Here is a 22,039-nt window from a genome sequence, read left to right on the forward strand (position 1 = left end):
CTAATGTTGTAGAGGGCTCCCTCTGCCAATTGCATAATAGTATCAGTTCTTGAATTGGTTTGTGAGTTTTTAGTATCTGTCTATGAGCTCTAACTTCTTGAGAGAGGCACAAGTGCAGAAAGTTAGGGTCTGTATCAACTTATAAATGAGGTAAGCATGCAAAGCTCAAGAAAGCTCACAAGCCAGGTGGAAATCCTATTATAAGACAGTATTTAAGCACATGCCCTCACAACTTCTCCTAACCATGACTACCAGGCACAGCTGGGTAGGCTATGCACTGCACAAAAAATGATACTCCAAACAACAGCCCAAATGGTGGTGCCCAGCTTCTCTAACCCCCTTTGTACATACACAGAAATACTTAGAAAAAAGAAATCATGAAGAAGTCTCAGGAAGTTAATGGAATAATCTTGAAAGTTTTAGAGTCTCGGCTCAGCACCTGTGGCTCAAGTGGCTAAGGTGCCAACCACATACACCTGAGCTGACGGGTTTGAATCCAGCCTGGGCCCACCAAACAACAATGACGGCTACAACCAAAAAATAGCTAGGCGTTGTGGTGGGCACCTGCAGTCCCAGTTACTTGGGAGGCAGAGGCAGGAGAATCGCTTGAGCCCAAGAGTTGGAGGTTGCTGTGAGCTGTGATGCTATGGCACTCTACCCAGAGCAACAGCTTGAGGATCTGTCTCAAAAAAAAAAAAAAAGAAAAAGAAAAATACATAAGAGTCTCAAGCTGTTGCCCTGGGTAGAGTGCCTCGGCATCACAGCTCACAGCAACCTCCCACTTGGACTCAAGTGATCCTCTTGCCTCAGTTTTTCTATTTTTAGTAGAGATGGGGTCTCACTTTTGCTCAGGTGGGTCTCGAACTCATGAGATCAGCAATCTACCCACTCTGTCCTCCCAGAGTGCTAGGATTATAGCTGAGTCACCTCGCCCGGCCATCTTGAAAAGGTTTGACTCACAGTTAAAGCATAGTCTTCTTTCTTAATTTCTGACTTCTTAAGTTTATGTCTTTTTGGAGCCTCTGTAACCATTTCTGAATAAGATACTTCAAAAGACAGTTCTTCAGCCTCTGGTGGAATGTTCTTTTCCAGATAGTCACCATCTAAATAAATAAACAATATAGACCATTTGATATGCCATTTAATTGATCAATACCATTTTCTGTAAAAGAAACACAAACAATTTACAAGTTAATCCACAAACATGTTGGAATGTTCCTATCCAAGGAAAAGCCAAATACTTGCCCATGGAAGTTTAAACAATAACATGGTATCATCAGAATTTCAATGAACATCTTACCATCATTATCCATACAAACATTCTATTTAATCTGATTTTTTAAATTTCAGATTTTTACGTCTCATGAAAGTCACTGAGGAAAGCATAATAAAAGAACATGTATTTGTATTATTATGTTATTAAAATTAAGCCCATCTAGTATCGCAATGTCATTTTCATTTCCTGGTAACAATGACAGAATTCCTTTCCACCCCGAACTATGGAATATTTGCCTCTTAAGATTTGTTGAAATTTAATTTAGGTTTCACTGGTTTGTTTGCTCAGGTGAATTACTTTGAATTTCTATAATTTGATATGGGTTACCTGACCTTCTGTGACCTGAATTAAGAAAAAACTGAATGGGTTACAAGTAATGCCCCTTACAAATTCCTTTCCTTGAGGCTATTCTGAAAATTAAGACAAAAGATGGTTTGACCAAAAACAAGTGAACCCAATAAGTTATTTAAGCAATTCAAAGCTGATTTCTGACTAAGATTTTGGCTTGTCATCTTGTTTCACTGCCTGGCAAAACTGTTCCTATGCAAAGAATTATTTGATTACTGGAACCCTCTCTTCTGTGTTCTTGTATAGTCACAGACTAAAGGACAACTAAACAGAACGAAAGGGCTCGGCGTCCCTAGCACAGTGGTTACAGCACCAGCCAAAGACACCGAAGGTGGCGGGTTTGAGCCCGCCCCGGCCAGCTAAACAACTGCAACAAAAAAAATAGCCGGGCGTTGTGGCGGGCGCCTGCAGTCCCAGCGACTTGGGAGGCTAAGGCAAGAGAATCGCTTAAGCCCAAGAGTTGGAGTTTACTGTGAGCTGTGACGCCACAGCACTCTCTATCAAGGGTGACATAGTGAGACTCTGTCCAAAAAATAAATAAATAAATAAATAAATAAAATAAAATAAATAGAACAAAAGGAACCAAAGTCAGAATTAATAAAACCTAACTCATTTTACATTAAAAAGCAGATGGAGAGCCAACAGATTCAAAAATTATGAACAGTTATCCTAACAAACACTAACACGTGGGGTAAGAGCTCAGAGAATGGCCCTGGGCACACGGAGGCTCGCCTTCCCAACAGGGGAGGCTGACTGTTCATAGCACTCTAACTTCTCACAGTCTACTAACATGCCTATGCTCCAAACCACCAGGCCTCTCCGTGTAGAATCCTGCCATTTAGTGCCCTGGTCTGAACTAAATTAGAATATGGCAGCCAACTGAATGATGTGGAGTATCAATGTCTAGCAAGTCTCATCTCTTTGACTTTTGCTTTTGATGTCACTTTTTTTTTTAGTATTCAATTTATAATCCACTCCTTTAAAGTATACAAGTCAGTGATTTTTAGTGTATTCAGAGTTGTGCAACCATCACCACAATCAATTTTAGAACATTTCCATCACCTCAACTTACTCGACTTTTTAAGCTAATGCTGAAAAGTACAGACTCTGCTGTTTACAAGAGGAGTGCATATATTTCAGGAAAAGTTTGAGGATGATCCCAGAAGTATGGCCCGAGGGGGCCGGCTTCGTACAAGGAGTTGAGATTCCGCACTGAGCCTATTCATGCAGCCCAGCTCTCAAGTGGAAGAGGCCCAGGTAAAAGCCACTCCTGTAACCTTGTCGCTCACAAGCTGCTCTGGCACTGCACACACCTGAGCAGTAACCAGGGATTCCTGGACGTGGCCTGTTTCCTGGCCTACTGGGCAACTGTTAAGCAGATCAGACTGCCTGAGAAAGGGCTTCAAACCAAAGACCCCACTCAAGTGAGCAGTTTCTAAATGATGTGGTGCTGGTGAAGGAGGAAAAGATTCTGCTTCCAGTTTGGCCCAATTAATCTCCTCTAGTGCGACAGGATGGGGTGTTGAGAGGTGGGTGGGAGGAGTGAGTCCTGGAAGTGACAAAATCCTAATGCGGAGAAAAACACACTTACATTTTGCTTTTAGAAACTCAGTGCTAACTGTACACAGTGCCAGAACAAAACCAAGATGACACAGCTTCCGTTCAACAGGAGACATGCCACTCACCACTCACGGGACTCTGAACTGACTGCTCCGGGTCTGCTGATCCATTGGAATGAACTGGTATGTCTGGAATGCTCTCAAGTATAGACTGCCAGGCATGGGAAGATGAACACAAAACATTTTACCAACAATACAGCCCACACCACGTTTCAATGTGACCTGTGTTCTGCAGTATATAAAAGTTACCATCAGGGAGGCACCTGTGGCTCAAAGGAGTAGGGCGCTGGCCCCATATGCCAGAGGTGGTGGGTTCAAACCCAGCCCCGGCCAAAAAAAAAAAAAAAGTTACTATCACAAGAAGCAATTCTTGATGTTATAGAGGGCCTGCATCTGATTGCCTTTGCTTCCGCATTCAGTTCCCATGTGCACAGCTCACACAGGGGTCTCCAAAAGGAACAATGTCAAGGTTAATATTACCGCATCTCCTAAGCTTTTAAATATTTGCTGCTTGTACCTTTCTTAAGATGCAGTAATAATCTGATAATTACAACATCGTTTGCTAATTAATCTTCATGCATCTGTCTTAATTACATTAATTATTCTAATATAACAGTAACATTAATTCCCTCACTGCAAAATACAGTGTGAGGATAACTAAAAAAATATTAACTATCTCTTCTAACTCAGTTTCTCTTCTTAATTAATTTGGTACTTTTTTTTCACTGAGGTCTCGCCAAAACTCTGAACTCCCAAGCAATATTATCAGAATTCAAGCGTCCATCTGTGGCAGGGGTCCTCAAACTTTTTTTTTTTTTTGTAGAGACAGAGTCTCACTTTCTGGCCCTCGGTAGAGTGCCGTGGCCTCACACAGCTCACAGCAACCTCCAACTCCCGGGCTTAAGCGATTCTCTTGCCTCAGCCTCCCGAGTAGCTGGAACTACAGGCGCCCGCCACAACGCCCGGCTAGGTCCTCAAACTTTTTAAACAGGGGGCCAGTTCACTGTCCCTCAGACCGTTGGAGGGCCAGACTATAGTTAAAAAACAAAAGAAAACAAAAAAAAAAACTATGAACACATTCCTATGCACACTGCACATATCTTATTTTGAAGCAAAAAAACAAACCGGGAACAAATACAATCACACTGCCTCATGTGGCCCGCGGGCCGCAGTTTGAGGACCCCGAGTCCTGAGTAGAGAGTGACTGCTCAGGTCGCAATGAGTATCAGTAAAAACTTATACCTCCCAAACTTGACATGCAAATCCTATAAATTTTTAGGTAGGAGGTATTACCCATGAATATACCTGATGGTGACAATCAGCTATTCCATCGAGAATCTTTTTGGTACTCTTCAAACATAAAATCTGTTCTTCCCCCCCCCAGGCTGATATTGTTTCTTTTATTCTCATATTTACTAAGCAATAACTGAACACCTGCTTCATCATGTGCTACAAATTACACAAGGGAGTCTGAAATTCTGAGCTTCATGTTCTCTTTTCATTCCTATTTTATTTCAAAGAAGATGATACACTTCTAATTGTGTAAACAGCATGTGAATAGATGGCCAATTATCACATAGATGCCCAATTACTGTAATTGGTGGAAGAATGAAAAAACAAACAAAAAGAAGGTCTAGGGCCACGTAGCTCATTGTCAGTCAGATTTCTGGTGGGTTTAAAAACTAACACTGCAGAGTAAAGATACCCACACAGTAAAATCCTTCTTTTTTTTTTTTTGAGACAGAGTTTCACTCTGTCATCCTGGGTAGAGTGCTATGCTGTCATAGCTCACAGCAACCTCAAACTCATGGGCATGAGCATTCCTCTTGCCTCAGCCTCCCAAGTAGCTGGGACTACAGGTGCCTGCCACACGCCCGGCTAATTTTTAGAGACCAGGCAGGTCTCACTCTGGCTCAGGCTGGTTTCAAATCTGTGAGCTCAGGCAATCGACCCTCTTTGGCCTCCCAGAGATCACAGGTGTGAGCCACCACGCCACCTGAATATCATTTCCTTATCTTCTCAATGGGGTTGACTGGCCTCTAGCCAGCCCGTTGTATGGAGGGAGTGCCTGGTCTTTGTAATGCAAATTATTGTTGCAATTTCTTGGGGGAAGAAGTTTGAGCCCTAATCCTGCTCTTACTACTTACATTAAGAACAGAACAACATTTATGGAACATTATTAAAAGATAATCGATCCACCATTAAGGGGTAATGTCTAGAATACGAACTGTAAATGTTACTGGGGATCTATAAAAAGGGGAGAGGTGGCACCCCAGCCGGTTTTCACTAATGAGGCAGTTAATCTCGAGCTAGAATCTAAGCAATGATGAAAAGAATTTCGGGAGGCAGGACTCAGGCAGAAGCATTCGGGCCAGAAATGGAAGCAGGGATTTGGGGTATGGAATTATCTGAAGCATTTCAGCATAAGCATTCATAAAAAGACCGGGATGGCAGGAGTTGGGTAACGGTATTAGAAAAATATAAGAAAATATAAGGCCAGGTGCAGTAACTCATGCCTGTAATCCTAGGGAGGCCAAGGAAGGTGGACTGCTTGAGCTTGGGAGTTTGAGAACAGTCTGAGCAAAGTGAGACCTCATCTCTACTAAAAAATTGAAAAACTAGCTGGGCGTCATGGCGGGTGCCTGTAGTCCCTACTACTAGGGAGACAGGGACAAGAGGATTGCTTGAGTCCAGGAGTTTAAGGTTGCTGTAAGCTATGGTGCCAGGCTACTCTATGCAGGGCTTCAGAGTGAGACTCTTTCAAGAAAGAAAGAAAGAGAGAAAGGGAGGGAGAGAGAGACAGAAAGAGATAGATAGATAGATAGATAGATATGGAAGAAAGAAAGAAAGACCGCGACCAGCCAGAGCGAGACCAGTAGTCTCAGTTACTTGGGAGACTGAGGCAAGAGAATTGCTTGAGCCCTAGAGTTAGAGGTTTCTGTGAGCTGTGACACCACAGCACTCTACCGAGGGCAACAAATAAGAAAGAAAGAAAAAAGAAAAATATTCATCAAGAGAGTCAGCTCAAATTCTGGAAGGGTTTGAAAGCTGGGTAGATAAGTTGAGACTTAGAATCCCAAGGGTTAGAGACATAACAAAGCAAAACAAACAAAGGAGGACTGACTTGTTAAACCCGGAGAATGATGTGGTAAAAATGAACAAGGAAGACTGTCCTGCGGATAAGGCCTCTTTGGGTTTTGATATAGGTTGAGTTCCAAGGCCAGATCCTTGGCAAACACAGCTTTAAAACATCCAGCACACCTTAACATAACACATTAAGACTAGCATCGTTTTTTACTGGTACTAGTAATTTTAATGAATTCCAAATACAATGGTCACCTTTGTTTAGAACGACCTTCTCTGTTAGTTCATAACTGCCCCTAACATTTCCCTAATGTGCTCAACCACAAGCTTTGTCCCGCACTAGGGCTTCCAGGCTGAGGAAAGACAGCGTTTGCCTCCCCTGAAACTTGCTCTGCTACCCAAGTTGCACCAAGCTAGGGCAGAGTATAGTATGAGGGGTTACTGTTTTAACTTCGAAAGTTTCCAACTCTGTAAAATAATTTAAAGAGGTTTATTCTGAGCCAAATATGTGTACCCCTGGCGGGAGAGCCACGCCCAAGAAGCCCTGAGTAAGTGGTCTTTTCACTGCTGGGTTATAGTTCACTGTTGTTTGTATCACAGAGACAGGAATAACCCATAAAAAAGCAGGGACTACAGTACAGGTTGTAGTGGGTTTGAAGATTCTTGGAATTGTGATTGATTAAAGAAACAAAGCTTTGTCTAAAGGCTTGGAGCAGCGATTGTCACCCGGTGTGCTGTGGCACGTTCATATGCCATGAGAGGATCTTAGGTGTGCCTGGAAAATTCTTAGAGAATATTAATTAAATTATTTCCAAAACAAGTTCAAAGCATAGTAAGTATATATTTTTTTACTCTTTTTTTTGGGGGGGGGGGATTAACATCATTTAAGTGTGCCGTGGAAGTTTAACTATAGGTTCAAGTGTGCCATGAGATGAAAAAAAAAAAAGGTTGAAAAACACTCTTCTGAAATGTTTTAAATTAGAAATAATTGAGACAGGCTTCCCCCACCCACGGGTGGCAGGGCCCTTCTGTTCTTTAGGGCTGGGTGAGCTGAGAAATCAGACCCTCTCCCCCAGTCTGCAGGCACAAGCAGGCCGTCCTTTCTAGGCCACCCTATCTGGGCTTTAGCAAAGTCATCAACAAAGCTGCCTGAAAAGTTTTGAGTGGCTCTTCCTTGAGTAGAAAGCATTCCCCCTAATTCCTTGACTGAGGTAAAAACTACACAGATCTAGTCCTATGCTAATTTTACATACTCCCCCAGACTTCTTCCCCACAGGATAGGAAAAGCAGCTTTAAACCCCCTAGACTAAAGACTCCTGGGGATTCCTACTTGGACTTCTAGCACTCTGGGAGGGCAAGGCTGGTAGATCACTTGAGCTCAGGAGTTCCAGACCAGACTGAGCAAGAGTGAGACCCTGTCTCTACTAAAAATAAAAAACCTTGTCGGTGTCATGGCAGGTGCCTATAGTCCCAGATACTTGGGAGGCTGAGGCAGGGGGACTGCTCGAGCCCAGGAGTTTGAGGCTGCTGTGAGCTATGATGCCATGGCACTCTCCCCAGGGCAACAGGGTCTCAAAGAAAAAAATATAGCATCGCCTCCCTGAACAAGGGGGATATCCCAGGAGTGTGTCATGCACATGAACGTCTGTCGGCTGCCCCTCAAGATGGACAACGATTAAGACACAGCTTCCCCAGAGGAAGCTCTGTATCACATCCACCTGTCTACTGTGCCACCGCGGCCTTCTACCAACCTGTCATTAGAGAACTACAGGGTCTTTCAGGGTCTTCTAGGGAGGGGGCTCCCCATCCTGTCATCCCCTCCCAGAGCACCAGCTCAGACACACCAAGTGGGAATTCTCAGCGGGAGTAAGAAGAGGCGGTGATGAGAAAGTTTGACAAAGAAAAGTACAAGTTCTGTCGCTCAAGGCCAAGTGAGCGATTTTGTCTTAAGAGACAAGCTATGCATGGTTGAGTCCTGAGAACAAAGGCTGGGAACACAGGCAACAGTGGGGAGCCTTTGATGTCCTGTTGAAAGTTTTTAAATGTCTCCTGTGGGTAAAAGGGACTTCTGGGTTAAGATGGCAGAGATGACCAGATTATCAAACCTGATATTTTTCTGTGTGAACTCAGCCAAGAGGACCACAGTCCACAAATTCCTCCATTCATGTGATTTCTGGTGGCAGTGGTATTCATTCATGGAGGCCTCTTTTCAACTGAGATCTATTCATTCTTGAGTTTGGGGACTCCTTTTTCCTAATTTTCTAAGGCCACTGGGTCTACCATCAGCTGTGGTTTCTTTGAAATATTAGTACAAGTTTTAAAAATATCTGAAAGCGATCTCTTCTTCTTGCCTTCCTACAGCAGTTGCCCTGACTTGCAAATAAGCCAACACCAGTGACTTACCCTGGAGCCACTGCTGGGGACGGTGAAACTCCCTTCCTCATCCTGGGATGCATCAGACAGCGTAGTACTGTTGGGAGAAGCACCATCTGGCTAAATGGAGAAATAAAAGCACCATTCTTACTCAGGCAATACTCTGACACATGCCGTGTGTGTGGCAGTACGTGCAGCTGTGACCGTCTTGCTTGGACAACAGCACCCAACCACTAGAGCAGTGCTACTGGGAGTGACCTCCAGGCCGGGCCCTGGAGCCCTGGCCTCTGCGGAGACGCTGCTCTGCTTGGCTCAAACTCCACTTGTCTTAACAATATCTTGATTTAGTTCCAGGGAGGTGTTAAGTGGAATTTACCAAGAAAAAGAATACAGCCAGCTGCTATTTGCTCATGACAGGACCACAGATGACAGCCCGAAGCTGCCAGGCGTCATACAAATAGGTACAGCGGGCAGAGGGAAGGAAGGCAGGGACACTGTCCACGTTGCCACCCTATCCGACTTGGACCTTGCATCTTACAGGTCTGCACAAGAAGCAAAATGATGCCCACTTTTTGATCACATGCACACATGTTCAATTTGTCTTATCTTATTCTATTGTTTCCCCAGCAGATTCTATGACTATCTTTCCTAGTGAACAGAATTCAGTACCCACTTGTTTCTTCTTTTATAAACCCAGAACTAAGAGATTTTTGCTGTACTGTAGAATTGGTACTGTTGAAATTAAGACAGGAAGGCCAGGTGTGGCTGCTCACACCAGTAATCCTGGCACTTTAAGAGACAAAGTGGGAGATCACTTGAGATCAGGAATTCAAGACCAGCCGTGGCAAGAGTGAGACCCAGTCTCTATAAAACAAAGTCAAAACCAAGCTGTGGTGGCATGCACCTGTAATCCCAGCTACTTGGGAGGCTGAGGCAGAGGGATCACTTGAACCCAGGAGTTTGAGGTTACAGTGATCTGGATGACACCACTGCACTTTAGTCTGGGCAACAGAGCAAGACCCTGTCTTAAAAAAAGGAAAGACATGAATAGTATTTTCTTTACTAAAGGAATTGAAATTTTACTGCAAAACTGAATACATTTGATGCTTATAAAAACATGGTATCTTTTTAAAAATTGTCTTTCTTCATATTTCTTGGCCATATATTCTCAATTTCCTAGAGATAGAATACATTGCTTTGTAAAATGAACAAACAACTTTTTTTCACAAAGAAGGAAAATATAAGAAATAGTACGAGAAATTTAAGACAAGATAATGACTGATAATCATCTACCTCCCCTCCCACTCCAAAAACTGCATTTGGGGACAGTCCGTGTAAGCTACCTACTCCCTCCACACACCTTAAAGCAAAGCCCATCCCACTCACTTACATGAATGTGATCATGTAATCAACAATTTGGCCTTATGGGAAAACATATCTACTCAACTGTAAAGGAAACATACAACAATTTCCTATAAGAAACAATCAGGAGAATCAATGAAATCCAGTGCTATGTCTCTGCAGGAAACTTTAGGGGCCCAGAGAGCTGTTCTTTCCACCTGCTGACAGCTTTCGCCATGTAGATCCCCTTTGCTGGGTGTGTGTGTGGGGGAGGATCATCCCCTCCAGCTGTGATAGGATTCTGATAGTGAAGGGAAGGAGGAGAGACAGGAGCTGGAGGAGAGGACGCCAAGGACAGACCGTCTTGGTCAGAAGCTCTCTCTCCACTGGAGGCTCAATCTAAAATCTTAAGTCCTGTGGCTGGTGTGGTGGCTCATACCTGTAATCTTAACACCCTGGGAGGATGAGGTAGATGGATTGTTTGAGCTCACAAGCTAGAGGCCAGCCTGAGCCACAGTGAGACCTTGCCTCTAAAAATAGCCAGGCGTTGTGGCAGGTGCCTGTAGTCCCAGCTACTTGGGAGGCTGAGGCAAGGGAATCGCTAGAGCCCAAGAGTTTGAGGTTGCTGTGAGCTGTGATGATGCCATGGCACTCTACCAAGGGTGACAAAGTGAGACTCTGTTTCCAAATAAGTAAGTAAAAAATAAAAAAGGTGGTGGCGCCTGTGGCTCAAAGGAGTAGGGCACTGGCCCCATATGCCGGAGGTGGCGGGTTCAAATCCAGCCCCGGCCAAACACTGCCCCCCACAAAATATAAATAAATAAATATAAATAAAAATAAAAAGGCTCGGCACCTGTAGCTCAGCGGCTAGGGCGCCAGCCACATACACCAGAGCTGGTGGGTTCGAATCCAGCCCGGGCCTGCCAAACAACGACAACTATAACCAAAAAATTGCGGATATTATGATGGGCGCTTGTAATCCCAGCTACTTGGGAGGCTCAGGCAGGAGAATCACTGAAGCCCAAGAGTTTGAGGTTGATTGAGCTGTGATGCCACAGCACTCTACCAAGGGTGACAAAGTGAGACTCTGCCTCAAAATAAATAAATAAATAAATAAATATAAAAAATCAAATCAAATCTAACGTCCCAAATGCAGAGGCCACACAGTTGCACCCGGGAAGCGTGTGGCCGCCTCAACGGACGGGGCTCCCTCTCCACAGTTTGCATTGCGTGGTGTTGCACATCTGCAAAGCTAACATGTTCACCACATGAGATGTTTGCCTTTGGAAAATAACTGGAAAAAAATAAACATTTATATCAATGTCAATACCGAAAATACTAAAAAGAATTTACATGATAGTTTGCTATTTTTCTTTGTGAGCGTGCCCATAAAAACCAAGCTTTAGTTGACAAAATCCTCCATGCAAGAGATGTGATAAAAAACTGTTTTGTTGGGCGGCGCCTGTGGCTCAGTGAGTAGGGCGCCGGCCCCATATGCCGAGGGTGGTGGGTTCAAACCCAGCCCCGGCCAAACTGCAATAAAAAAAGAAATAGCCGGGCGTTGTGGCGGGCGCCTGTAGTCCCAGCTGCTCGGGAGGCTGAGGCAAGAGAATCGCGGAAGCCCAAGAGTTAGAGGTTGCTGTGAGCCATGTGACGCCACGGCACTCTACCCGAGGGCGGTACAGTGAGACTCTGTCTCTACAAAAAAAAAAAAACTGTTTTGTTAATGTGTTTCTGCCTGTAGATTTATAAAAGAAATAGAATTCAGTTGTTTTGAATTTACTATGAAATCATTTCTTGCAGAGTTTAAGAGCTATAAGGGATGGGGCTGTGTGGGGCTGTGTTTGCCAACAATCTGAATTATGGGCCATCTTTACCTAAGAGAAATGAGAACACAGGCCCTTTATACGACATGAGTGCCGACGCTAGCACCGTCCATAAGAGTCCAAACTGGAAATAATCCAAATGTCCATCCATCAGGAGACAAGATATGCCAATAGCGGTATATTTATACAGCGCAATGTTACTAGTAATAAAAGCACCAAACTTTTAATACTATGTACATGGACAAATGGATAAATCTCAAAATTATTATGAGGAATATAAGGAGCCAGATACAAAAGACCGCGTTGTATTTGTAGTATATAAAAGGTGAAACCAAGGTAAACTGCTAGAAATCACAGCAGGGTGTGTGTCTGTGGGCTGGGGAACCACTCACTGACAGGGGCCTGCGAAAAGTTCCTGGGGCAATGTAAATACCCTATACACCTAAAATATATGCCTTTATTGTTAGCTAAGTTATACCTCAATAAGAAAACATAAAAGTTATTTTTATTCTTTAAAAATAATTTATCTTCTAAGAGACTTAAGGCACTATTGCTACTTTGGATGAAGAACACACTGCTAGGCTTGGTGCAGTAACTCATGTCTATAATCCCAGCACTCTGGGAGGTCAAGGTGTGTGGATTACTTGAGCTCACGAGTTCAAGACCAGCCTCACCATAACAAGACCCAGTCTCTACTAAAAACAGAAAAACAGGCCAGTTGTCCTGGTGGTCACCTATAGTCCCAACTACTCTCTAGAGCCTCAGGCGAATAGCTTGAGCCCAGGAGTTTGAGGTTGCTGTGAGCTGTGAGCTGTGGACAGGGCACTTTGGCCTGGGCAACAGAGTGAGAATGTCTCAAAATGAGGAAAAAAAAAAAAAAGAAAGAAAAAAAGTTGCTCTCAGGAAATAAGAATGTGTTTACTAAAATTTACAAAAAGAGACGAGCTAAATAATCTTAGCCAAAAAAGATAAGAAAAAAAGTCTAATCTGAAACATAAGAGTTGGCGACATCTGGAACACAGAGCTATCAGACCAACAGGAGAGAACATGCAGAAGGCCCTGAAATTCAATGTACGCCAGGCCCCCGACTACCCAATGTGTGCTCTAGAAGAGCGGGGCCTAGGAAATGGGGAGAGAAAGGAAATCTAAGACAAGCAGAAGAGAATCTCCAGAAACTGAAGGAAGAAAACCGTTCTTAGATGGAAAGGACTCACTGAGGGCTGATCAGCATGAATAAAATAAAAGCAGATCCTTGTGAAAGCTCAGAAGTCTAGCAATACATTTAAAATAAATTCAACATTCACAAAGTTTCAGAGAGGATAAACAAACAAAAAAACCAGAAAAGCTTATTTATAAAGGAATGCCTTTCAGGCAACTAAAATAAGTAAAGAAAAAATAAGCCCATAATGTCATACTCATGGTATAACAGTCTGTAAATGAAAAATAAGAGATAGTCCCAGCTACTCGGGAGGCTGAGGCAAGAGAATCGCTTAAGCCCGACAGTTTGGGGTTGCTGTGATGCCACGGCAGTCTACCGAGGGCTCCATAGTGAGACTGTGTTGAAAGAAACAAGGAAAACAAAAGAAAGAGAAAAAAAGAAAGAAAGGAAAGAAATTAAGAAAGAAAAGAGAAATTCTACTGTAAGAATTTTCCAGGACACCTAAGGTTTTCTGCAAAACCTGATCGTCAGTTGGCACACGTTGCTAACAGGGATATCAATACAGTTTCCAGAGTGTCTTCACACTTCACACTTACATCCACAAGCTAAGTCAGTAACACGAAAAGGAAAAAGCTGGACATCCATGCGAGGGCTGCACTGTCCCTGCAGTCCAGCCAAATGCAGTGCGCCCACCGTCAATTTCTTGTCCTGTGACTAAAACTACTACTTGTTTAAATCAAGGTTCCTTAGATTTTCTTTTGTATGAAGCAAACACAGATGTAACTGATGATTTTTAATAGATGGTGTGATTATATTTTGCAGTGAATTATAAATCAATATCAAGTATAGGTATTGGATTTTCATTTAAGACACTGGAAATAAACTACAGCGATTACACTGAGTTTTTATTCTTTTTTTTTTTTTATTTTTTTGTAGAGACAGAGTCTCACGGTACCGCCCTCGGGTAGAGTGCCGTGGCGTCACACGGCTCACAGCAACCTCTAACTCTTGGGCTTACGCAATTCTCCTGCCTCAGCCTCCCGAGCAGCTGGGACTACAGGTGCCCGCCACAACACCCGGCTATTTTTCTGTTGCAGTTTGGCCAGGGCTAGGGTTTGAACCCACCACCCTCGGCATATGGGGCCGGCACCCTACTCACTGAGCCACAGGCGCCGCCCTACACTGAGTTTTTAATAAACTAATATAACCGAATATTTCATTTACATCAACTGCACATAAGGAAATGTATTTGTTAATCTATATAAAAATGATTTCTGATAATTGTCGAATGAACTATAAAATGTTTATAAATTCTTGGGTTTAGTGGCATTTGTGAGTTGGAGCCAAGGGCCAATCACATGTAATAATACATAATAGACTGTTATAAGTAGCTTATTGCAAAATAAATACATAGGCTATTACAGAAATCATAAAACATTAAATAGACTTATTTTTAACAGGTTTATAGAGATAAATACAATGAATACATATGAAGTACAATCTGAAGAGTTTCAGTAAGTTTTCGCAAACATACATACACACACACATACTGTGAAACCGTCACAACATCAAGATAATGAACCAAAATCAGCATCTCCAAAAGTGTCCTCCTTAGTTGGGTGTTGTGGGGAACCTTGTAATCCCAGCTACTTGGTAGACTGAGGCAAGAGGATCACTTCAGCCTAAGAGTCTGAGGTTGCTGTGAGCTGTGACAGCACAGTACTCGACACAGGGTGACTGAGTGAGACTGTCTCAAAAACAAAACCCCCCTCGTGCCTCTTTGGAATCTCTTCTTCCCTCCCCTTCCTGACCCACCCTCCGGACCCCAGGCAAGCACTATTCATCTGTCGCCCACTGTAGGTCAGTTTACGTTTTCTATCATTTTCTGTAAACTGAATCTTTTTCTGGGCTCCTTTACACGGCGTCATTGTTTCCATACCCACTGTGTTGTATCAGTAGTTTGTTTACTTGTATTTCATGCCACTGTGTGGCTACACCACAATCTGTTCATCCACTTATCTGAGGAGGGCCATCTGGGTTGCTGTCAGTTTGGGCCTATTACAAATAAAGCTGGTATAAATATTTGTGGATACGTCTTTGTGTGGATGTATATTACTTACGGTGGAAAGGCTGGGTCTTACGGTACGCATATTCTTCACAATTTAAGAAGATGCCACGCAGATGAAATATTTTACATGCCCACCAACAATCTAGGAAAGGTCTAGTTGCTGCACATCCTGGGCAATACCTGGTACAGTCCATCTTTTTTAATTTTAGCCATTTTACAGGATACGGAGACATTAGTTGCATTTCCGTAATGATTACTGATACTGAGCACCTTTCCCAGAATTATTTGCCATCCAGATATCTTCCTTGGTGAACTATTTGTTCAAATCTTCTCTCCATTGTAAAAAACAAGAAAAGATCCAACAAAATTTTGACACCAGGAAACTCAGAATATGTTCCTAACAGAGAAAGCTGATTTATTTTCAAAAGTTGGGGGTCTGTGTAGTTAATCCAAGAGAACTAAGGGTTAGAAATGCCAGGAGCAATTGTAGAGAATTTTTAATATGAAAGGGTAAGTTTTACCTATTTCTATAAATAACAGGGACTATAGTCTGGGACAGAAAGGCAGAGGTGAGTCAGGCGACCAAGGCTCTCTCTCCTAAAATCCAGTAGAATCAACAAAATGTAACTAAGAAATAGGAGAAATCATTCCAACCGGGTTCACACGTGTGGTGGTGACAGAGAGAGATTCCAGGAATAATGTAGATTATTTTCTAAAATCCCTCAGTGCCTCATTGAAACAACACCAAGGCAGAACCCAAAGGGAGAAACCTCTGGAGGTGACTATGACCATGTCCTCAAATTATGGAGGAAATTGACTGCAAGTGTGGGGAGCGGCACTTGCAATCAGCATCCCAGGGCCCTTTCAAAGTTCAAGTCTCTTCTCAGCAGCCATCACAGAAGGGAAGAGAGACCCTATTACTGGGAGAGGAACTCTGAGGACAGATAGATAACACAGAAAATAAATTCCATAAACTCCACCAGGGGAGAGAAGATAGCCTGGGTTAGGACTTCAAGTAGAAACAGACTCAAGAAAAGACCCTGGATGAACCCAAACTAAAGCAACCCTTCTCTGCTGCCCGTTGATGGAGGCTTGGTCACTGTCCTCCGGCTTGCCTGGCTTTAGCCCCCTCTTGGTAAATGAGGGAGCAGAGGCTGCCCTGGGGAAAGGGGAGAGAGTAGAAGGGGGCTGGGATGCCTGCTGTTCAGGGCAACAACAGAACCCAAGCTGTGACTCAGTGCCACTAACACTCCCAAAGGAATTCTTTTTTTGAGACAGAGGCTTCCTGTGTTGCCCAGGCTAAGAGTGCTGTGGTGTCAGCCTAGCTCACAGCAACTTCAGACTCCTGAGTTCAAGTGATCCACCCACCTCAGCCTCCCAGATTGCCAGGATTCTAGGCATGAGCCACTGTGCCTAGCCCTAAGAGAATTTTTAAAAATTAAAGATAAAGAATAATGTGTGTCTAGAACTCTGAGGTCTAACACAAAGATTAAAAAAAATTACATAAAAAATTTGAAGATGAAAATGTTAGGATACTAAATCTGTCAGAAAAAGAAACCCTGGGCCGGGTGCCTTGGCTCACATCTATAATCCTAGCACTCTGAAAGGCTGAGGTGTGCAGATCTTCTGAGCTCAGGACTTTTAGACTAGCCTGAGCAAAAGTTAGACCCTGTCTTTAAAAACTAGCCCATCATTGTGACAAGCACCTGTAGTCCCAGCTACTTGGGAGGCTGAGGCTGGAGGATCACTTGGGCCCAAGGGTTTGAGATTGCTGTGAGCTATGATACCACAGCACTCTACCTAGAGTGACAGAGTAAGATTGTCTAAGAAAAAAAAAAAAAAAAGAAATGCTAACAGTCAGTGGTTTTCTGACTATGTATCTGTTCTTTATAGAATACATAGCTTTTTTTGAGACAGAGTCCCATCACCCTCGAATGAGTGCCATGGCATCACAGCTCATAGCAACCTCAAACTCTTGGGCTTAAGTGATTCTCTTGCCTCAGCCTCCCAAGTAGCTGGGACTACAGGCACCTGCCACAATGCTCGGCTATTTTTTGTTGTTATTGTTTAGCAGGCCCTGGCCGGGTTCAAACCCACCAGTCCCAGTGCATGTGGCTGGCGCCCTAACCATTGAGCAACAGGCACTAAGCCAGGATACACAGGTCTTTGTAGATTCACCTATTAAACGTGGGCTTGTTTATGCTTAGTATTTTTCTTACAAATTGATAAAAGGTAGACAGGTATGTTGACAGCTCTGCCTGTCCAACCATCTTAATTATGCTGAATTCTTTTCAAGCTCTGAACAACTGCTTAAAGGAATGGCTTCTTTCATGATTACCTCCAATTCCCCTCTGTAACTTACCATGGGGCCGCTTGTCTTGGTAACTCGTGGCAGCTCTTTTTCTTCCTGGGTATCATCCAGCTGAGTAGTATGGTTGTCACAGGTATCACCTGGCTAAAGGAAGACATTAAAGTCAAGTTTTTCTAGCCACTTCTTTCCAAATGTGAATATTCAGTTACACATCATGCTAGAGTTCACATGTGTATGTGTATATACATATAGGTACAGCTGCCTAGAGAAAGGGAGTTAATCCAATCTGTGCATTGATAATCGTACTTCACAGCTCATCCATAATTATACTGATCTTCACAAAATGTGGCTCACTATAATAGAACTGGTCTCAGATGTGACTCTGCTAGTGCGGCCAAAATCCACTTTTCTTTTCTTCCTTAACTCATGTCATGATTTTGCTCCAAAATGCTGTACCTAACAGGAAGACCAAATGTGATCATGTGATGGTTACATACCATGAGATGTAAATGGAATTCTACCTTGTGGAGCATCCAGGAAGGTTAAGGTGGATGGAATCAGGACCGATGCTTCTTTTAGGAACATGAACATGGCGCCTGGAATGCCCACACATACTGTAAGTATTAACTATTAGCCCCTCCCCGAAGGAGGAGCAGAATGCAAGGATGAGAAAGTTGACAGATCCACGCCAGGGCAGTCACACCATCCTTGACTTCTTGTTTTGTAAGAAAAGTAAACCTCAGATCATCTAAGTCATGCAGCTTACTGATACAACCATGTATTTTAAAACCATATTGTTATGACTTTATTTGCATTGGTTTATAAACCAGGAGTTGAAGAAAATCAACCTCATGAAGAAGTAGAGTGATAAAACATTTTTTGAGAAGCAGATAATTAAGGAAAGAGAAGAATACTTGCAATTATTCAATAATTTCAGAGGGATTTGAGCAGTTAGTGCGCCCATAAATCAGAAAGTAACAACGCCAATGGGGGGAAATCAGAGAAAACAGACTCATTCTTGTGACCTATGAGTGCTGAATTAAAAATTTTATAGAGGCCAAATGATAACCACTCGTAGCAGGAAGTAGAATCAAGAACTACGAGATGATGGTGACTAAATCGACTGACTGAAAAAGAGACGTGGAAAATACAAGACAAAGAGTAAGACCCGTGAGTTTAATCTGAGGAACGAAAGGCAGAAGAGGGAAAATGAAAAGAATAATTACAGGAATAGTGAGAAGAGGATGTTCAGAATTTAAAGGAAAGAAACAATTTTCAGAAACAAGAAGCTGAGTTTCGCTCATGACGAAAAAAGAAGAAAAGATTTCATATCCTGATGAAATCAAGGGATTTCAGTTCCCCAACAATCAAGATAAACCTAAAATGCTTCCAGAAATACAAAGATGAAAGAAAGCGGGATATAAATAAAATAGTAAGTTTTAGGGAGGCGTCAGACTTCTCGGCATTAACACTGCATGAAAAAGCAGTGATTTAGGGTCTAGCACCTTGATACTCACTGATTTAGAATTTAAGTGTTTTGGATATACAAATTTAGTATCCAGAGACATCACTTGCCAGATCTGCTCAAAGAGTAAAAGGTACAATCTGGTAGGAAGCTGTGACATTTTGCAATATACATAATTATGTAAGTTGGTATTTTTACTATTCTCCATAGTCACTTTATTATGCTGTCCTTCGTCACCACCTCCTGTGACAGAGGACAGCACCTGCTCCTTCCTTCTACACACTGGGTCGGCTGCAGTAACTTAATGAACACCCCTGCCCACCTCAGCGAGAAGCTTCTTTCTGTGTCTGGTACCATGCTTGCCCCCTTATTAACCTTTAAAAGGTCATTTCAAGGATTTTCAATGAAAGGGACAATCAAAGCCAAGCTGTAGAACGTTTTGGCAGCAGGGAGACTGGGAAGGAGAGATAGCCCAGCCTCGCTGTAATTCTGCTCCCATCTGTCCGCCCTGAGCACATCTTAGCATCCTTCAGCACTGTAATTATTTGTTCTCTCAAATGAGGCTCAAAACAAAACCGCCCCACTTACACTGGAGCCAACAGGTCAGCGCAGCTCAGCTGGGTGAGGGTGGGTGGTGGCCGAGGGGAGACGAACACTGGGTGGGTTAATGTAAAATTATTTCCCAAACATTCCACTCACAGGCCACCTGTTATCTCACCCAGTAACTGTGAAGCACCGTGCCTCACCTTCTATCTGCTGCTCCTGCTTTTGTATGCACATGAAATTCATTGAAGCCAACGCGTGAGAACCCTGCTCTTGTCTCAGTCTTGTTGCCATTGACTCTGGTGCTAGGCATTTCGTGGGTGTTCAATAAATACCTGCAATTGTTTTCATTCTATCACTCTAGAATAAAAGCTGACTCAATCATCACTTTTTAAGAGGAAAAAAGAAAATAAAAGCAGATGAAAAAAGTTTTACTCTCCTACACCTAGAAGGATATCACACTGGGAGCTCTGCGGAAATGAGGTACTATAACAGGTCTGACACGCTGTCCCTAGGAAGGCCTGTCTGCAAGGCTGGCTCTTGGCTGGCATGGGGAACTTGAATCTCAGGAGGTTCCCGCCATTCCCTAATGTTAACCCAGCTGACCAGTCACTACCCTGTTTCCCCAAAAATAAGACAGTGTCTTATTTTAAGGTGTGCTCCCAAAGATGCGCTAGGTCTTATTTTCAGGGGACGTCTCATCTTTCCTGTAAGTAGGTCTTATTTTTTGAGGATGTCTTATTTTCGGGGAAACGGGGTAGTTACCCAGTAAGATGGATAGTTTCTGCGTAAAGCTGTTTGGTCGGCAATGTGTTAACACAGCAGCTGTTCCCTGATTCATTTCTCCCAGTCTCCATGCCCAGTTGTCCCAAATTCAGGCTATTTTATTCTTTCTCCCCTCCTCATCTCTCAGCTGCTTATCGTATGGAATCACTTAGCACCTCTAACATCTTAACACACTGTTGACAGCAATTTTATGCAGAAACTATCTATGTTACTGGGTAACTTGTGACCAGTGAGCGATGTTACGGCTCCTAAACTGTTCACAAATATGACTTACACTGAATACCTGATTTCCTTCTGGGAATCTGCAATTTTGTTACATGCTAGGTGGGGGTGCCTCTGTGATCAGACTCCCATAAAAGCCTGTGGCTCCTGGGCTTAAGCAAGCTTCTCTGGGAGACAGAATTTTGCTGCAGGAGGAACGAACCTCCTGTAAGACTCTTGGAAGCCTGCACTGGGATTCCCTGGACGTTATCCCACAAACCTTTTCCCTTTGCAAATTTTCCTCTGTATCCTTCTCCTATAGCAAATAACGCTGGGGGCCTGTGAGTCCTCTAAATCACTGAACCTGGATGTGGTTTGGGAACCCCCAACACAGCAGCAAACCAGGATGTAAAGGTTTTTGTTTTTTTTTTTAAGAGACAGAGTCTCACTATGTCTTCCTCAGTTGAGTGCCGTGGTGTCACAGCTCACAGTAACCTCAAGCTCTTGGGCTTAAGCCAGTGGTTCTCAACCTTCCTAATGCCATGGCCCTTTAATACAGTTCCTGTGGGTTTTGATATTTAAATGGATATATTTAAAAATTCAGTTTATAAGTGTTTGAAAACCAGAGCTTGTCTAATCTACATCTATCTATCTATCCATCCATCCATCTATCTACCCATCCATCTATCTATCATCCATCCATCCATCCATCTATCCATCAATCATAGTTATCTACATTGTCTCATGCTTCAGATGGTCAGGTCTGAAAAAGGTTAAGACAGATTTTCCACACTTTATAGGCCTCTGCTCACCTGCTACAAAGCCTGTAGTCCAGTTAAAACATCTGCTCACAGAGGAAAGCCCACAAAAAACCCTCTGACAACAGAAGTCACGCTGCTCCAATATTGTATTGAGAGGGGGAGTCTAACATTAGCAACAACAAAAAGCCACTATTGTGCTTTTTCTAGTTTGGAAGAAGGTAAAAGGTAAGACATGAGGATGAAAAGATAACAGAGAAAAGAAATAAAATAAGCCCAGACTAGTGAGTGACCACAGCGAGGGGTGGAGTGCAGGTATCATCCAAGACCTAAACACAGGCCTCAGTCACCTTTAAAAGGTCACTTCAAGGATTTTCGATGAAGGGACAGTGAAAGCCAAGTGGGAAAGGAACATTTTGGCAGTGGGGAGACTGGGAAGGAGAGACAGCCCAGCCTTGTGCCCATCTGAGTCCATCTCAGCGTCCTTCTAGGACTGTCATTATTCACTCTCTGAAGTGAGGCTCAAGACAGAACTGCCCCACTCACACTGGCGTGATAGCCAACAGGTCAGCATAGCTCAGCCAAGTGGGGGCGGGTGGTGGCCAAGGGGAGATGAACAGGGTCACAGGCTGTCCTGGCATCTGGGATGACCAGATGTTCTCCTCAAGAGGATAGGTCCTGCAGGTAGGGTCCTGCAACCAAACAGTCCTCCTTACCCAGAGGACTGTTCATTCTTCTGTGTAGGGGGCTTCAGTTCCCTGCCAGCCCATGAAATTATTCAAAAAATCCACTCACACCCTCCTGTGGGGACCAGGAGACACCCCACCCTCCTGATACTGCAGAGCCTGAAGCCCCACTCTGTTCCCAAGAGCACCCCGGAG

General features: G+C 43.4%; 1 protein-coding gene across 1 annotated transcript in view; it reads right to left on the bottom strand.

Moving 5' to 3' along the window:
• Positions 1 to 22,039, bottom strand: part of ARHGAP28 (Rho GTPase activating protein 28) — a 207,311-nt gene that overhangs the window by 39,166 nt on the left and 146,106 nt on the right. Inside the window, exons 4-7 of the mRNA XM_053571840.1 lie at positions 17,457 to 17,549; positions 8,731 to 8,820; positions 3,310 to 3,394; positions 961 to 1,103 (exon numbers count right to left, since the gene is read on the bottom strand). Of these exons, the coding sequence (XP_053427815.1) occupies positions 961 to 1,103; positions 3,310 to 3,394; positions 8,731 to 8,820; positions 17,457 to 17,549 (411 nt within the window). The remainder of the gene's footprint in view (positions 1 to 960; positions 1,104 to 3,309; positions 3,395 to 8,730; positions 8,821 to 17,456; positions 17,550 to 22,039) is intronic.

The sequence above is a fragment of the Nycticebus coucang genome, chromosome 19, assembly GCF_027406575.1.
Source record: "Nycticebus coucang isolate mNycCou1 chromosome 19, mNycCou1.pri, whole genome shotgun sequence".
NCBI classification, from domain to species: domain Eukaryota; kingdom Metazoa; phylum Chordata; class Mammalia; order Primates; family Lorisidae; genus Nycticebus; species Nycticebus coucang.